At 44.6% G+C, this 17,486-nt stretch overlaps 1 protein-coding gene across 1 annotated transcript; it reads right to left on the bottom strand.

The window, feature by feature from the left end:
* Positions 1 to 326: 326 nt before the first annotated feature.
* LOC142216372 (intelectin-1-like) lies at positions 327 to 17,021 on the bottom strand. Its single transcript, XM_075284158.1, has 8 exons — positions 16,958 to 17,021; positions 15,194 to 15,361; positions 12,008 to 12,255; positions 8,305 to 8,312; positions 5,988 to 6,138; positions 2,798 to 2,918; positions 2,121 to 2,227; positions 327 to 479 (listed from the first exon to the last, which is right to left on the bottom strand). The coding sequence occupies exons 1-8, from the start codon at positions 17,019 to 17,021 to the stop codon at positions 327 to 329; spliced, it is 1,020 nt and encodes a 339-aa protein (XP_075140259.1).
* Between the last annotated feature and the right edge of the window lie 465 nt (positions 17,022 to 17,486).

Genomic DNA, 17,486 nt, shown 5'->3' with positions numbered 1-17,486 from the left:
TTTTTGAATCCTGTAAAACAGGATCCCATATGAGATCCATTAGAAGATCCCTTCCTTTCCAACATTTATTCTGATCTAATAATACAACAATAATTATTATTATTAATATTTTTAATATGTTTTAATATAAGCACCAGAGTGAAACAAACCTATAAGTGTCCTCAATGGCACTTATCTACATTTATCAACATAACATGTTACTGCAATGCTACGGATCACACATTATGTGAATGTATGAAATATTCAGTAGTTTTATTAATCTCTATTGTATAAAATACAGGTAACATCTGTTTTCATTGGATATTTATTCATGTCTGACATCAAATTCATTGGTAGAAGATAAGGATAGACGATTCTATAAAATCCTTGCTAGCGCTCCATCCAGTGTGTGTACCAACACCATCCCAATCCATTGCTGTAAAGTCTCCACATTGCCTGGGACTAGCTTCAGGAAAATATCCACCACCTCCAATACAGACCTGTAATATAAGGAGAGATTTACAGTAACCATTTATATTACCTATGTATGCTATCTAGGTGAGTGTATAGCATTCTTAGCTATAGCAGACAGTGGCTGAACCAAATCACTGCATCGTATTTCCCATTCAAGGGGATGGGAGCTCATCTGCAGTAATCTTATCTGGTCACTACATAGAAATCAGCTGTTTGCTTCCTGCTCCATTCACTGTGTAAAAACTGCTAAGAACAGCTGATCAGTAAGGGTGCTGGGTGTCAGGTTCCCTCCAATCTTAATCAATGAGATCTATAGGGTAGGTGATCAATGTTTTAACCCGGAAAACTCCTTAAATAATGGATACGTATAAATAACTAGAAAAGTACCTGGAGTTGCCCAGGTATAAAGTACCAGTCTGTGTCTGTGCATTCAATGGATTTGTTTTATGGGTGCCCAGGAGGCCAATCCATGTCAAGTCAAATCCAATGAGGTTTTAAGTCTCCTTTGTGCTTGCCTTTATTTTTTTAGTGGATCGAGAGGATCCCGCTGGAGTCAGGGAGATAAATTAGCAGTAGCCGCCCCTCTTCAATAGAAAAGACTGAAAATTTTAAAAAGCATAAGATAGTTTTGTTTGGGCTTTGGGTGGCTTGGCTCCCTGATTCGTCTCGGATTGAACAAGTTGTGATGGACCAGGCAGCACAGGAATGTGAAAAACTGATATGTAATGGATAGAGATGAGCGAGTAGTACTTGATCGAATACTACGGTATTCGAAATACTCGTACTCGATCGAGTACCACTTGCTATTCGAATGTAAAAGTTTGATGCAGAACCAGCATTGATTGGCCGAATGCTATACAGTCAGCCAATCAATGCTGGTTCTTCTCCTACCTTTAGACGTCTTCTCCATGCAGCTTCCCCGTGGCGTCTTCCGGCTCTGAATTCACTCTGCCAGGCATCGGGCCTGGGCAGAGCCGACTGCGCATGTCTGCTTGTAGTGTGGACATGCGCAGTCGGCTCTGCCCAGGCCCGATGCCTGGCAGAGTGAATTCAGAGCCGGAAGATGCCGCGGGGACGCTGCAAGGAGAAGACTTCTCGGAGGATCCAGCCCGACCCTCACTCGTGGACTTGGTAAGTATAATTTGATCGAACGTTGCCTACCCCTGAAACAAGCATTTTCCCCCCATAGACTATAATAGGGTTCGATATTCGATTCGAGTAGTCGAATATTGAGGGGCTACTCGAAACGAATATCGAACCTCGAACATTTTACTGTTCGCTCATCTCTAGTAATGGACATTTTCATAACATCTGTTACACAAGGTTTTTTTTTAAGAACCATGGGAGTCAATGGGGACATACACATGTCAATTTTTTTTTTACCGAACCATTTAAACATGTTCTGTCTTTCTCCTTCTTCACAGATGGACAGACCAATACAAGTGCATAGGTCCATTTTATTCTATTTGTATCTGTTTGTTAAAAGCAGATGAATGGATTGGGTCAAAAAATAGACCAATGAATTCTATCTGTTTTTTATTTTAAAACCGGATGACAAACTGATACAAAACAAACATTAACAACGGCCTATTTAACTCTTAGCAATGAATATAGAACATTTTATGGTGTTGCTATGTGCAGGTACAATGGGCAATACTCTTACTTACATGTTCTGTATTACATTGATTATTCACTTTAATTCCAGCACATAACGCTACTGCTGCTTTTTCATTGTTGAAAACTCGAAATTGGATAAATCCAGCAGTGACCGAATCTGTGCACAAGAGTATAAATGTTACCATCTAAATGATGATATTAGACTATATATAATACAGTGTCCATGAAAAAATGAGTACGGTGAATATCTGTTGATCTCATTCATCAGGGGATCAGAACAATAGACATTACAATTTTCTTGATTGATGGATGAAATACTTTTATCTGTAATTGTACATAGGACTGAAATAATGTCTTCTGTTACAGTACAGGACAAAGAGAAGATGATAGGCGCTGCCAGGACACCCCATTGAATAAGCAATGCGAATGTCTCAAAAGAGGCTTTATAGTGTTAGAAAAACATCTCATGGCGACGACACATGGCTTAATATAAGGGGAAGACACATAACAACCATACATTCTCGGTGGTCTCTAGTTACATTATTTGCAGCAATGGTATAACTTACATGTCATATATGTCACTACATTTTGGTAAATTTTTAAATACACCACCAGATTGAGCCTGGAATTTTCTGAACCCATGCCCTTCCCCCCAAATCCCTGTCCATCACCCGAGTTTGCACAAGTATGAATACATCTCCTCTATTAGGTGAAATGATAATCTTACTTTTCGCATGTGATGAATACAGGCTGAACATTTTCTCTGCACTCCCATGATCATAAACTACTGAAACAGCCGGACCGTTGTTAGTGGGACATGAGCCAGTGTTATATATTACTGGGTATTTCTAAAAGAGAAAAGATCAGCAAGATATAATATCATCTTTAACCATTGGCTGTTTCCCTTCTTTAGGTCCATAAACATCTTTTTAGATGATTTCATTGTTTGGTGAGATCAGTTTCACAACCACTGCTGTTGCTGTGTACAGGCCATAACCTTCTCATTTTTCCATTCACATAGTCATATGAGGGCTTGATTTTTGCATGACAAGTTGTATTTCGAAATGGTACCATTTATTACTCTGTACAATGTACTGGGATTTTTATATGTCTATGCTGGGTCTTTAACCCAGGGTCTCTGGTATGGGATTACTGGTTGTTTGAATAAAGGGAGTCTTGGGGGGTATTGTCACTCCTTGGGGAGAGACCACCATATAGGTGTGTGAAGACTTATTAAGCCTTTAGCACTCCACTGCAAGGGACTATGGGAGGAATATGCAAATCTGTCTTCCATTGGGGAGAGACCACCATATAGGTGTGTGGAGACTTATTAAGCCTTTAGCACTCCACTTTGCAAGGGAATATGGGAAGAATATGCAAATCTGTCTTCCATGATGTAATTTGGAAGTCAGATGCCTCAGTGTTGCAAAGCAATAGAGGGCGCTCACTGGAATGTGCAAGCCTGTCTTCCCTGATGTAATTAATAAGACAGAATCTCAGTGAAATAGCCCAATAAAGGCTGCTCCCTTTAACATCAGTGACGATACCCCCCCTTACCCTGTCTAAGCCTCTCACCTCTACCAGGTTAGTCTTCACCTACACCGGGCTGACGAGATGCAATAACATCGAAGCGGCCGTCGTCGGTTGAGAGACTATACCTGGTAATAATCCCAGCATCATTGCAAAACAAAGGCCTCTTGGAAGGTCAAGCATGATGTTAAAGGGAGCAGCCTTTATTGGGCTATTTCACTGAGATTCTGTCTTCCTATTTACATCAGGGAAGACAGGCTTGCACATTCCAGTGAGCGCCCTCTATTGGTTTGCAACACTGAGGCACCTGACTTCCTAATTACATCATGGAAGACAGATTTGCATATTCTTCCTAAAGGGAGTCTTGTCAGGTCCAAAATGCCTTCCAAACCTATGATAATACCAAGTAGGGAACTTTAGTAGGATCATAAATATAGCTGGTGGTTCCAAAACTATGAAACAATGTAGAGATAATCATCTTGTTATGCATATGCAAATTGTCCGGCATTTTCAGATTTGTCTACGGACAACAACGATGTGGACAGAGGTTGAATATCAAACATGGCTAAAGTGGAGACATTGTGCACCATCAGTTCATATAGATAAAGAATTTACAACTGTCTGTAGGTAATTTTAGGCAATCAAACCCCCCTGATGCACCCGCAGGTTGATTTGCATATACATAAAAAGCTGATCATCTCTGCAGTACTTCATTGGTTTTTGGCCAAAAGGTATGTTACTGCTTAAAGAGCCCTACATAGCACTATAATTCTTAAAATGTGCAGTGACCAGCTGTGTGGTATTATAACGCACATGTACAATATGAGCCTGAAGCTGGGGGTGGTACCTCAACTGTGGAAAACATCTTGCGTGGTACCAGTCCCAAAGAAACCCAACCCGATGGGCTACAATGACTACCGACCTGTAGCACTGACATCACACCTAATGAAGGTCCTAGAGAGACTGGTCCTGACACACCTACGCCCCCTAGTGAGCTCCGCTCTGGACCCCCTCCAGTTTGCCTACCGGCCAGGCATTGGGGTAGATGACGCCATCATCCACCTTCTTCACAGAGCTCTCTCTCACCTGGAGAAACCCGGGAACACTGTGAGAATAATGTTCTTTGATTTCTCCAGTGCGTTCAACACCATTCAGCCAGGGCTACTGAGGGAGAAGCTGAACCTTGGTGGTGCGGACCATCACCTGTCCAACTGGATCCTAGACTACCTGACAAACCGCCCTCAGTATGTGAGAGCCCAGGACTGTGTGTCTGACACTGTGATCTGTAGTACGGGGGCACCTCAAGGTACAGTTCTTGCCCCATTCCTCTTCACACTGTACACTGCTGACTTCAGGCACAACTCATCCAGCTGTTACTTACAGAAGTACTCCGATGACTCTGCTATAGTCGGCCTTATCACTGATGGCGATGATAGGGAATACAGAGACTTAAACCGGGATTTTGTTGAATGGTGCCAGCAGAACCAGCTCAGGATTAATGCTGGGAAGACCAAGGAGATGGTGGTGGACTTTAGTAAACGGAGAGGTGCTCCGACCCCGGTGGAGATCCAAGGAACATGTATTGAGATAGTCAGGACCTATAAGTACCTGGGCGTGCTCCTCAATAATAAACTAGACTGGGCTGATCACCTGGAGGCGCTGCACAGAAAGGGCCACAGCAGACTCTACCTGCTCAGGAGGCTGAGGGCCTTCGGAGTCCAGGGGACACTTCTTAGGGCCTTCTTCAACTCTGTGGTTGCCTCAGCCATCTTTTTCGGTGTGGCCTGCTGGGGAAGCAGTATATCAACCAGGGACAGAAATAGACTTGACAGGCTGATCAGGAGGGCCAGCTCTGTCCTGGGGAGCCCCTTGGACCCAGTACAGGTGGTGGGTGACAGAAGGATACTGTCTGTGGTGACCTCCATGCGGGGGAACAAATCCCACCCCATGTATGGGACCCTGATGGGACTTGGCAGCACTGTAAGCGACCGTCTGCTTCACCCCAAGTGTGAGAAGGAGCGCTATCGCAGGTCCTTCCTTCCAACCGCGACCAGGCTGTATAATCTACATCAGACCAAACGAAGAGCTCTCCGCACAGAGAACTAATGATTATGAGGATGATCATGAGGTCTTCCTCTTTCTCTTCTGTTTTTCCTTAGCTGCCATGGACTCCTAGTATATCTTCTCTTCTCAGCTTATCTGTGTCTACGTCTGTAACATATTACTCTGTATTATCCTGTATCTGTATTACTATGCTGCTGTAACACGCTGAAATTTCCCCAAGGTGGGACTATTAAAGGATTATCTTATCTTATCTTATCTTATAATTGGTTTGGGAGGGGTTTTTGGACCAGACAGTCTCTCTTTAAAAGAACTCGGACAGTTACCTTATAAAGATGGAAGAGATTTCCTCCATTGGTAGTCAAGAAACCATCTTGGGTGCGATATCTTAGAAGAGCTTTATTCTTCCACAGGTGAAGGGGAGTCTTGTTCGGTACATGCCATAAACCCACATTGGCAGCAGAGATATCATAGTAACTAGAGATGAGCGAACACTAAAATGTTCGAGGTTCGAAATTCGATTCGAACAGCCGCTCACTGTTCGAGTGTTCGAATGGGTTTCGAACCCCATTATAGTCTATGGGGAACATAAACTCGTTAAGGGGGAAACCCAAATTCGTGTCTGGAGGGTCACCAAGTCCACTATGACACCCCAGGAAATGATACCAACACCCTGGAATGACACTGGGACAGCAGGGGAAGCATGTCTGGGGGCATAAAAGTCACTTTATTTCATGGAAATCCCTGTCAGTTTGCGATTTTCGCAAGCTAACTTTTCCCCATAGAAATGCATTGGCCAGTGCTGATTGGCCAAAGTACGGAACTCGACCAATCAGCGCTGGCTCTGCTGGAAGAGGCGGAGTCTAAGATCGCTCCACACCAGTCTCCATTCAGGTCCGACCTTAGACTCCGCCTCCTCCGGCAGAGCCAGCGCTGATTGGCCGAAGGCTGGCCAATGCATTCCTATGCGAATGCAGACTTAGCAGTGCTGAGTCAGTTTTGCTCAACTACACATCTGATGCACACTCGGCACTGCTACATCAGATGTAGCAATCTGATGTAGCAGAGCCGAGGTGCACTAGAACCCCTGTGCAAACTCAGTTCACGCTAATAGAATGCATTGGCCAGCGCTGATTGGCCAATGCATTCTATTAGCCCGATGAAGTAGAGCTGAATGTGTGTGCTAAGCACACACATTCAGCACTGCTTCATCAAGCCAATACAATGCATTAGCCAGTGCTGATTGGCCAGAGTACGGAATTCGGCCAATCAGCGCTGGCTCTGCTGGAGGAGGCGGAGTCTAAGATCGCTCCACACCAGTCTCCATTCAGGTCCGACCTTAGACTCCGCCTCCTCCGGCAGAGCCAGCGCTGATTGGCCGAAGGCTGGCCAATGCATTCCTATGCGAATGCAGACTTAGCAGTGCTGAGTCAGTTTTGCTCAACTACACATCTGATGCACACTCGGCACTGCTACATCAGATGTAGCAATCTGATGTAGCAGAGCCGAGGGTGCACTAGAACCCCTGTGCAAACTCAGTTCACGCTAATAGAATGCATTGGCCAGCGCTGATTGGCCAATGCATTCTATTAGCCCGATGAAGTAGAGCTGAATGTGTGTGCTAAGCACACACATTCAGCACTGCTTCATCAAGCCAATACAATGCATTAGCCAGTGCTGATTGGCCAGAGTACGGAATTCGGCCAATCAGCGCTGGCCAATGCATTCTATTAGCCCGATGAAGTAGAGCTGAATGTGTGTGCTAAGCACACACATTCAGCACTGCTTCATCAAGCCAATACAATGCATTAGCCAGTGCTGATTGGCCAGAGTACGGAATTCGGCCAATCAGCGCTGGCTCTGCTGGAGGAGGCGGAGTCTAAGGTCGGACCTGAATGGAGACTGGTGTGGAGCGATCTTAGACTCCGCCTCCTCCAGCAGAGCCAGCGCTGATTGGCCGAATTCCGTACTCTGGCCAATCAGCACTGGCTAATGCATTGTATTGGCGTGATGAAGCAGTGCTGAATGTGTGTGCTTAGCACACACATTCAGCTCTACTTCATCGGGCTAATAGAATGCATTGGCCAATCAGCGCTGGCCAATGCATTCTATTAGCGTGAACTGAGTTTGCACAGGGGTTCTAGTGCACCCTCGGCTCTGCTACATCAGATTGCTACATCTGATGTAGCAGTGCCGAGTGTGCATCAGATGTGTAGTTGAGCAAAACTGACTCAGCACTGCTAAGTCTCTGCATTCGCATAGGAATGCATTGGCCAGCCTTCGGCCAATCAGCGCTGGCTCTGCCGGAGGAGGCGGAGTCTAAGGTCGGACCTGAATGGAGACTGGTGTGGAGCGATCTTAGACTCCGCCTCCTCCAGCAGAGCCAGCGCTGATTGGTCGAGTTCCGTACTCTGGCCAATCAGCGCTGGCCAATGCATTCTATTAGCCCGATGAAGTAGAGCTGAATGTGTGTGCTTAGCACACACATTCAGCTCTACTTCATCAGGCTAATAGAATACATTGGCCAATCAGCGCTGGCCAATGCATTCTATTAGCTTGATGAAGCAGAGTGTGCACAAGGGTTCAAGCGCACCCTCGGCTCTGATGTAGCAGAGCTGAGGGTGCACAAGGGTTCAAGTGCACCCTCGGCTCTCCTACATCAGAGCCGAGGGTGCGCTTGAACCCTTGTGCAGCCTCGGCTCTGCTACATCAGAGCCGAGGGTGCGCTTGAACCCTTGTGCACACTCTGCTTCATCAAGCTAATAGAATGCATTGGCCAGCACTGATTGGCCAGAGTACGGAATTCGGCCAATCAGCGCTGGCCAATGCATCCCTATGGGAAAAAGTTTATCTCACAAAAATCACAATTACACACCCGATAGAGCCCCAAAAAGTTATTTTTAATAACATTCCCCCCTAAATAAAGGTTATCCCTAGCTATCCCTGCCTGTACAGCTATCCCTGTCTCATAGTCACAAAGTTCACATTCTCATATGACCCGGATTTGAAATCCACTATTCGTCTAAAATGGAGGTCACCTGATTTCGGCAGCCAATGACTTTTTCCAATTTTTTTCAATGCCCCCAGTGTCGTAGTTCCTGTCCCACCTCCCCTGCGCTGTTATTGGTGCAAAAAAGGCGCCAGGGAAGGTGGGAGGGGAATCGAATTTTGGCGCACTTTACCACGTGGTGTTCGATTCGATTCGAACATGGCGAACACCCTGATATCCGATCGAACATGTGTTCGATAGAACACTGTTCGCTCATCTCTAATAGTAACCTGGATTCTAAAAGGATAGGATGAAATATATACAGGGGTTAATACAACTATCACAAATTCATCAGACAATAATTATTTTCATAATGCAAACTTTGACCCAAGTAGTAGCACTGGGATTTTCAAGTAGACACATTTTTCAATTCATCACTTAAAGGGGATTTCTTATATAAATGATGGTATTTCACTAGGATATGCAGTCACTGAATGTTGGGATTTTTACTGATCCTGAGAATGTAGAGGTTGCAGTACTACTTTACCTCTGCATTCATCTCACCCTTTCCCTGCACAATAGAAAAGGTAATGCAGTTAAGTACCCTATGTGCTTTCAGAAACATAGCTATGGGCAGACATGCCAACTCACCTGGGATTTCTGGACGTCTCACCCGGTCACCTGATGAATAGCCTCTTTCACCCAGCTTATTATTATTTACTGTACAATGGTGTCACCTTTACCATTAGGTGTGAGCTGGGACTTGAACTCAAGAAGTGGAATATGTTAGGCTGTTACTCCACTGACTGAGCCACATGCTCTATTAGTTTCATTTTTTTTTTCTTATACCAAGCTGCAGTAGTATTGTACTGTGCCTACATAATGTTTTGGTAAATAGAGAGATTTCTTTATGCCATTATATTGGCATATAAAGGCATTTCTCTATATATAATACACATTCAGTGAAAGAAAAAGCTTGGTGTGAGTCGGAGCGAGAGGAGGCGCCGGTGTCTGGTGAGGACTACAAGCTATTTTGTTTTTGTTCTGTGGCTGGAGCAAGCCATATGTGTAGCTAGGTGTATTTCTGTTTAGTTAGAGATTGGACGAGCAGGATTTTCCTTTTTCCTGAAGTTAAGGCTGTGTTTTATTTTGCTTGCTTTTCCTCATATAATAAATGCACAGGGGCAAAACCCTTTTTTCACTTGATGCTGTGTCCTTGTTTCTGACTGTTTGGGTCCACATTGCTGATGCTACTCAGCTATTCTCCCTCAATATATATATACGGTATATATATATATATATATATATATATATATATATATATATATATATATATATTCATTCAATACCACCAAAAAATATTTAAAGTGATCACTAAATGACATAAATAAAAGTGGTGCACCATGATAGCAGTTGGGGAAAGCCTGGTTCCCGAATGCCATGCATATTGTTAATGAAAAGGGGCCCAGAATGTCTCCAGGGCTCTTCTGGCCTGTGACTGAGGTCACACGCCTCAGACGTCACTGCTGGGATCTGTGATTGGGCCCCAGCAGTTACATGGGGTACACCAGTGTAATGATGTCAGTGTGCCCCACTTGACTACTGAGGCCCAATAACAGGCTCCAGCAGTCATGTATGGGGCGTGTTACCTGCATTCACAATCTCATTAGCAGAAGAGAACCGAAGATATTGAAGAGAGCCAGATGGAGCGAGGATGCCCAGGAGAGCTGAGGAAAGGTGAATAGTAGTGTGTTATTTGTAATCACTTCCCTTGGGACTCTACTGGGGTCTGGCACCGAAGTGGAAGACCAAACCTCACAAATATTCATCAAATTTCTTGGGGTTCATTTGAAGCTGCTCTAAGGGGGCTCTTGGGAGCATTTTATGCTGTGTGGGGCCACTGAGAAGAGTGGGGTCACTATGTGGGGTCACTTTGTGGGGTCACTATGGAGCATATTATACTATGTGGGGGTCATTGTGAAGTATATTATTCCATGTAGGGGCCACTTTGGAGCATATTATACCATGTAGGGGCCATCAGGGAGCATATTATACCATGTGGGGGTCACTGTGGAGCTTATTATTCTGTGTGAGGTCCACCATGGAACATACGATAATGTGTGAGGTTACTGTGGAGCATATTATACAGTGTGGGGGCCCTATACTATTCACACCATACACCACAGGCTGTAATAACATCACATGGTGATTATAAACAGATCCTGTTCAATGTAAATACAGTAGTAAAAGAATCACGGCGCTTGAAAAAGCACTACAGTACCTTCAAATAGTTGATAAGCAGGGGCCCTACTACAGCACCGGTAACTGTCGCTATTAAGAATCCGCTATAGGGAGGAAGTAGGGGTCCAAGACAAAAGTTTATGTTGGGGCTCACAAGACTTTAGTTATGCCACTGTAATTGACCACTAACAATCTGGGTCTAATATTATTATATGGGGTCTGGATATATGTGCCGTTTTTTTTTTTTATAAAGGCCACAACCCTTAAAGGCCACTCCTACTTTGCTGTGATTTGTCATTCACAAATCGCCCTGTGAAAGGCTCTCCCAAGTGGACGTCTCTGTGTATTGAATGCATAGGCAGCAACTGCCACATAGGGGCTTCATTACATATTTTGAATTGTGGCCCAGGAGCTTCGAGTTACATCTCCGTAGATTTCAGTCTACCAGAGACCTCAAGAATTGCTTGCAACAAGATTTTCATGGGGGTCAAGCCACTTTAAACGGTGTTGATCGTAAGAAATCAAGGGCATAGTTATATAGATTAGGGTCACCTGAATCCAATGCCTTTTGTCCCTTACAAATCTGCTTAGAAATGTAAATATATAAATGAGCAGTCTGTAGCATGGCACACTGTAATTTTGCTTTTACCCCTTAGCTTCCTTGACAGGGCCAGGGAGCAATATGTTCCAAGCTAGAGCGGGGCCATCGCAATAAGGTCTGTGGATCTGGGTATACTGTGAAGCAATTGGCACATGTGCGCCCCTATGGCCTGGCAAGTTCAGAGTGGTTCTGCACATATGTTAGTGATACATTCCTTGGCACGATCGTGTGATTACAGGGTCAGGGAGACTTGGGCATCACTTCATGGCCCTATCTATCAAGCAAAGGAGGGGGAGAGGCAAATTACAGCGGCGCCAGTTGTAGTGAGTCAACGGGATGTCAGGGGTGGAAAATGAAGAGGAATCTGAGGCTGATGTCTACGTCAGATTACTCTTCATTTTCTGAAGTATGAATGGGCCCTTATATTGGTTTCTTTGTGACCTACATGACCTTGGTAAGGAATCCCTCCATTTAGACAATATAGTTTTGCAATAGAATAATAAAGTAATAGTTACCTTGTAGTCATCACTGGTGGCCCCATCAGCGAGCCCAAATGTGGCATAATTTGCCCAGTTCCCGTCTCCTTCAGGATTATTCTGATTATTCCCTTGTTGACTGGACCAGCGATCCCCGGTTGTGCACTTTCCATTAATATTGTTCTCGTGTATACTTGCCACTAGTGTCCAGCCTCCTCCATTGGTTGTCATGTCACAAAATGTTTGGTAGGAAACTCCATGTTCCGTAGTTAAAGTATAAATGCCATCTGTTAGCACAGAAATATCTAGAATTTACTACAAAGATTATCATTATATACTATTTTATGAACAATTTCAGATTTGGCAGAGAGTTCTAATTCCATTACTGTCTAAGGGAAACTCTACCAGGCAAGATACAGATAAATTGTGTTAGTGAGCCTGGTCAGATGAATCCAGATCTTTGTTGCTCCATGCTGACAGGAGGGTCAGAATATGAAGCAACCCGCACGAATAGATGAACCCCATCTGTCAAGCGACAGGAGATCAGGCTGGTGGGGTGGAGTAATGGTGTGGAAGACCCTAGGTCCTCTGATATATGGGGATGGGCTTTTGGACAGTAGAGCTTTATAGCTGACCGAACATGGCAGGTTTTTGCCCTATGGCAGAAAGACACTTTCAGCAGGACGTGTGTGGGACAAGGTGGAGTTGGTTGTTTGGAGCATACCAGTATCTCCATCTAATGCTAGCAAAAATATACTGAGTGACTGGCTTAATGGTAGAGAAAACACTTTCAGAAAGACTGTTGATCTGTAAGGTAAAGGTGATAGAGACAGTAGGTAGGTGACAGTGGACGGTGTTCTTATGGTAGTGTAGTGGCTGCAGGGTTACTGTACATTGTAGGCTTTCCCATGGTCGCACTGGCCTATTACTGTATGTTGTGGGCCTTCCCAGGCTCGGACTGGCCGGTTACTGTACATTGTAGGCCTTCCCAGGCTCGGACTGGCCGGTTACTGTACGTTGTAGGCTTCCCCAGGCTCGGACTGGCTGATTACTGTACGTTGTAGGCCTTCCCAGGCTCAGACTGGCCGGTTACTGTACGTTGTAGGCTTCCCCAGGCTCAGACTGGCCGGTTACTGTACGTTGTAGGCTTCCCCAGGCTCGGACTGGCTGGTTACTGTACGTTGTAGGCTTCCCCAGGCTCGGACTGGCTGATTACTGTACGTTGTAGGCTTCCCCAGGCTCGGACTGGCCGGTTACTGTACGTTGTAGGCCTTCCCAGGCTCGGACTGGCCAGTTACTGTATGTTGTAGGCTTCCCCAGGCTTGGACTGGCTGGTTACTGTACGTTGTAGGCTTCCCCAGGCTCGGACTGGCCGGTTACTGTACGTTGTAGGCTTCCCCAGGCTTGGACTGGTCCACCGGGGTACAGGTGAATCATCTGGTGGGCCCCTATGCGGACAATTACTGAAGCATCCACACTTATGGGGCCCTGCTACGTTTGGTAAGTGAATGGCAGCCGTTATCTGCTGAAGTTATACAGCAGGGCGCTAACCAAAGCTACTGTAGTGAAAAGGAGGTTTTATACTGCATTGGTGCCGGTAAAAGGGTATGTTATACCGTATGTGGGCCAGAAAAGGGTACGTTATACCATTTGGGGGCCAGGAAATGGCTGATCAACAGATGTAGCTCTGATGATAAAAAGATATTTGAGTCAGAAGTCCACCTAAATCCCTCTTTATTTTTTGCCGTATGAACGGGCCCTTACTCTTCCATGACCCTTCGAGAACTACAACCCCCAGCATCCCTAGATTCTCAGGACCTGCTGAGAGTTGTAGTTTTATTTTTGGTGGCCACTGAACCATTATGCTGCAGTGATAGTGTTTGCTCTAATGGCTGAGACAACAATCTCAGACATTTTACCCCCCCCCCCCCCCGCCCCCACAGACTGCGACACTCTGAGTTTTCCACCGGACGGAGTTTGTGCCTAATATTTAATGAAGTTCACACCCCTGATAAATAAGGCGCATCCTCCAGGGTCCATGCTCCTAAACAGAGCTCCACAGAAGCTCCTTGGTGGTGTAGAATTCTGGCGTCATTTATGACAGAAAATTTGCGTAAATTATGGTAAATGTGATAGGGAGAGGAAAGTAACATGACATTTTTTTATGGCTTGTAAAGCCAGTAGCAATAGGGTGGGTCCTTAGAATCAAATCCACTGGTGTGTCCTGGACATCCCAGTCCAACACTGGCCTTTCCTGAGAAGTTTTCTGATTGCGTTTGAAGTATAGCCTGTTGGGGTATCAGGGATGCAAAAATCTTGGAGGTGGATATGCCATGAATGTCTCAGATGGAGTTATCCCTTTAAAAGATGGATTGGAGAGACACAAGAGCATTAGAAGGCAGGACACAGAGGATGATGTTGCAGTAGTCTAGGTGGGAAATGATGAGGGCATTGACCAGCATTTTTGCTGACTAAGGGTGAATTCACACTGAATAAACGCTAGCTTATTCTGAACGTAAAACACGTTCAGAATAAGCGGCGTCTAAAGCAGCTCCATTCATCTCTATGGGAGCCGGCATACGAGCGCTCCCCATAGAAATTAATGGGATGCTGCTTTCACTCCGAGCAGTCCCATTGAAGTGAATGGGGAGTGCCGGCGTATACGGCAAGCTCTGCTCATGCCGGAGCGTACACGCCGGCACTCCCCATTCACTTCAATGGGACTGCACGGAGTGAAAGCAGCATCCCATTAATTTCTATGGGGAGCGCTCGTATGCCGGCTCCCATAGAGATGAATGGAGCTGCTTTAGACGCCGCTTATTCTGAACGTGTTTTACGTTCAGAATAAGCTAGCGTTTACTCAGTGTGAATTCACCCTTAAGGTGGAGTCGACGTGGAGGATAGAACAGATTTGAGAAATATTTTTGATTTGGAGGTGGCAGGAGGGAGTAAAGGTTTGGATGTGCAGTTTGAAAGACAGTCAGCTATATCTTTTATATACAGTATAAGAAGAAATTCCATAGAATTGTGAGCGACTCTATATGTTTATTCGGGGTCTTATCCACATGGCAGTGCCGTGCACGCAGAATGCCTATATGGTTTAGAGCAGTTTTGGTACCTTGATCTCTGTGAAGACCAAATTTTCTCTGCAAATATTTTACTTTGATGAATTTCTGCTCACAAAAAATGAAAATAAATACATAAATACTAGACTTCTGGGCTCACCTTTAGCATTATTGTCGGACTGTCTTATTTCTTTGCAGCTCCGGTACCGCTGCTGCTTGTTGTTAGTAAAGTCGCACGGGCAGTCATTTATTTTGCTTGTTTCCTCTTTGTCCCAGCATGCCAAGAGATTTAGGATATTTTGCTTCTTTTGAAGATGGGAAATATTGTCTGATAAAATACAACATAACATTTAGTAACTTGAGATAAACATTATAGCATCACTGCTTGGATATGAAATAGTTATTTTTCCTTATTAATATATTTATTTAATTTGTTAATTAAAGAGGACGTTTCTCCACCTCCACCCTTTCCAGTAGTGAGCATCTGTCTTTTCTCTACCTCCCATCATCCCCAGGGTTGCATCTAGCCTTACTGCTACCTGAGAAATTATGAAATGGTACACCCCCCCACATAATACACAGTGCCAATTCCCCTAAATAAGAGCATTATACTCAGCATAAGCATATACTGGACAAGTGATACTGTGTACTAGATATATATATATATATAATATATATATATATATATATATATATATATATATATATATTGGCCTTTGGTTGACGTCACGTGCCTGGGGGTCACACTAAAGCCAGTGGTTGCGCCTCAATTTATATGCGGGGTGCTCCGACATTGCAATGCTTTGACTTAGTTTTGTGCCGTCGGCGCGTTCCATGTGACTACTGAGGCCCAATCACAGGCCTCAACGTTGGACCCAGGGCACGTGATATCTGCTAAAGGCCTGAGGAGGACGTTGGGCAACCACTAGAAGCCCAGAATAGGTGAGGAAAGGTGAGTATGTTATTTTTACTCACCTCCCCTGGGTCACCAGTTTTTATAGTTTGGGGTCTGAAGAGAGTTTCAAAAGTTTCAGGTTTGATGTGAACTGAAACTTTTTGAAAATTTTGGTCGAATCTGTTTCTAACTGAATCACTAGTATATACACAATCCAGTCATATTAATGTGACCACCGCCTACTTTTGACGTCAACGTTGACCAATCGCAGAAGGCACGTGTCATCAGCCATCTGGGTGCACTCATCATTGTGGAAGGCATGATGGATCAACACAAATATGCATCTATCCTTGCGGACCATGTTCACCCCTAATGTTTTTCCTCAGGATGATGGCATCTACCAGCAGGACAATGCAACATGTCATAAAGCTCGCAGTGTACATGCGTGGTTAGAGGAGCACCAGGATGAGTTTACCGTACTCCCTTGGCAAGCAAATTCCCCCGGACTTGAACCCAATCGAGAATCTGTGGAACCACCTCGATCGGGTTGTTCGCACCATGGATGCTCAACCACGTAACTTAGCGCAGCTGGCCACAGCACTGGAGTCGGCATGGCTCAACATCCCAGTGATCATCATCACAACATCACAGCTCAGCATCATCGCTGGGCAGAAAGGAACGTCCCCCCTGACAGTGCAGGGCTATGGACAGTATTGTCAGAGAGGGTGTTCCTCACAGCCTAGTTAGACTGACAGTGAAGAGCTTTCGGTAACGGCACCGATACCTCCAGCCACAGGGCACATAACGGGAAAGCCAACAGTATGCTAAATTCAGTAAATCTAGTGATTTTTACAGAAAACCTTCAAATTCAGCTGAATACAGGAAATTTCTTCAATCACTGTCCTGCATTTTGTCTGCACACCAACCTTATGATTTGTAAAGTATTGTAGAAGATGTTGACAATATGTAAATAAAATGTATTATTATTATTCACCTTGAATCATTACCATAGGATCTGTATTCACTCACCACAAGAATCACAATGACCCTTACTAAATAGGAGACCCAACAGGAAAAAACTGTAGACCAGCATCTTCCTCCTGTAGGTGGGTGAAAGGCAATGGCAAAAGACAGTCACATTATTGGAATATTGTTGTATTAAATAACCAAAAATTGAACACACTTCCCAACCGTCCATAGTGGTGTCCCAGTTTCGGCTCTTATCGCTGAATAAAGGCCTGTATTTTGCACAGAACCGTGGTTTCAACTGGCAGCAGGTAAATGTGACCTTTATTTAGTGATATGTTTTTATATAATGTCCTTTAAATGTTCATCATTTTAGCATAAGGACTAGCAAGACATGGAGAACCTTGATGCTGGTTTGGCCAGAATATTGACTAATACCCTGGGCCTATTGAACCTTTTTGTAGGATGCAGCCAGGCCCTGTTATATTGTCTGGAGGGTGTTGGTACTAGTGGGGTGCACGTATGGAGGTTCTGGACAGCCTGGTTAACCCAATAGTATGACAATACTAATTATAACATATAAATAAGCAAA

Source organism: Leptodactylus fuscus, chromosome 8 (assembly GCF_031893055.1).
Source record: "Leptodactylus fuscus isolate aLepFus1 chromosome 8, aLepFus1.hap2, whole genome shotgun sequence".
Taxonomy (NCBI): domain Eukaryota; kingdom Metazoa; phylum Chordata; class Amphibia; order Anura; family Leptodactylidae; genus Leptodactylus; species Leptodactylus fuscus.
The sequence above is the reverse complement of the archived record's forward strand: the minus strand, read 5'-3'. Positions and strand labels throughout refer to the sequence as shown.

What these genes read in the sequence shown, in the direction of transcription:
- LOC142216372 (XM_075284158.1), bottom strand. Translation starts at nt 17,021, where the DNA reads ATGCTGGTCTACAGTTTTTTCCTGTTGGGTCTCCTATTTAGTAAGGGT. An exon ending in GTATTCATCACATGCGAAAA is followed by an intron (nt 2,228 to 2,797) that starts GTAAGATTATCA and finishes TCTTGTGCACAG; the next exon opens with ATTCGGTCACTGCTGGATTT. An exon ending in ATCAATGTAATACAGAACAT is followed by an intron (nt 480 to 2,120) that starts GTAAGTAAGAGT and finishes CTTATATTACAG; the next exon opens with GTCTGTATTGGAGGTGGTGG.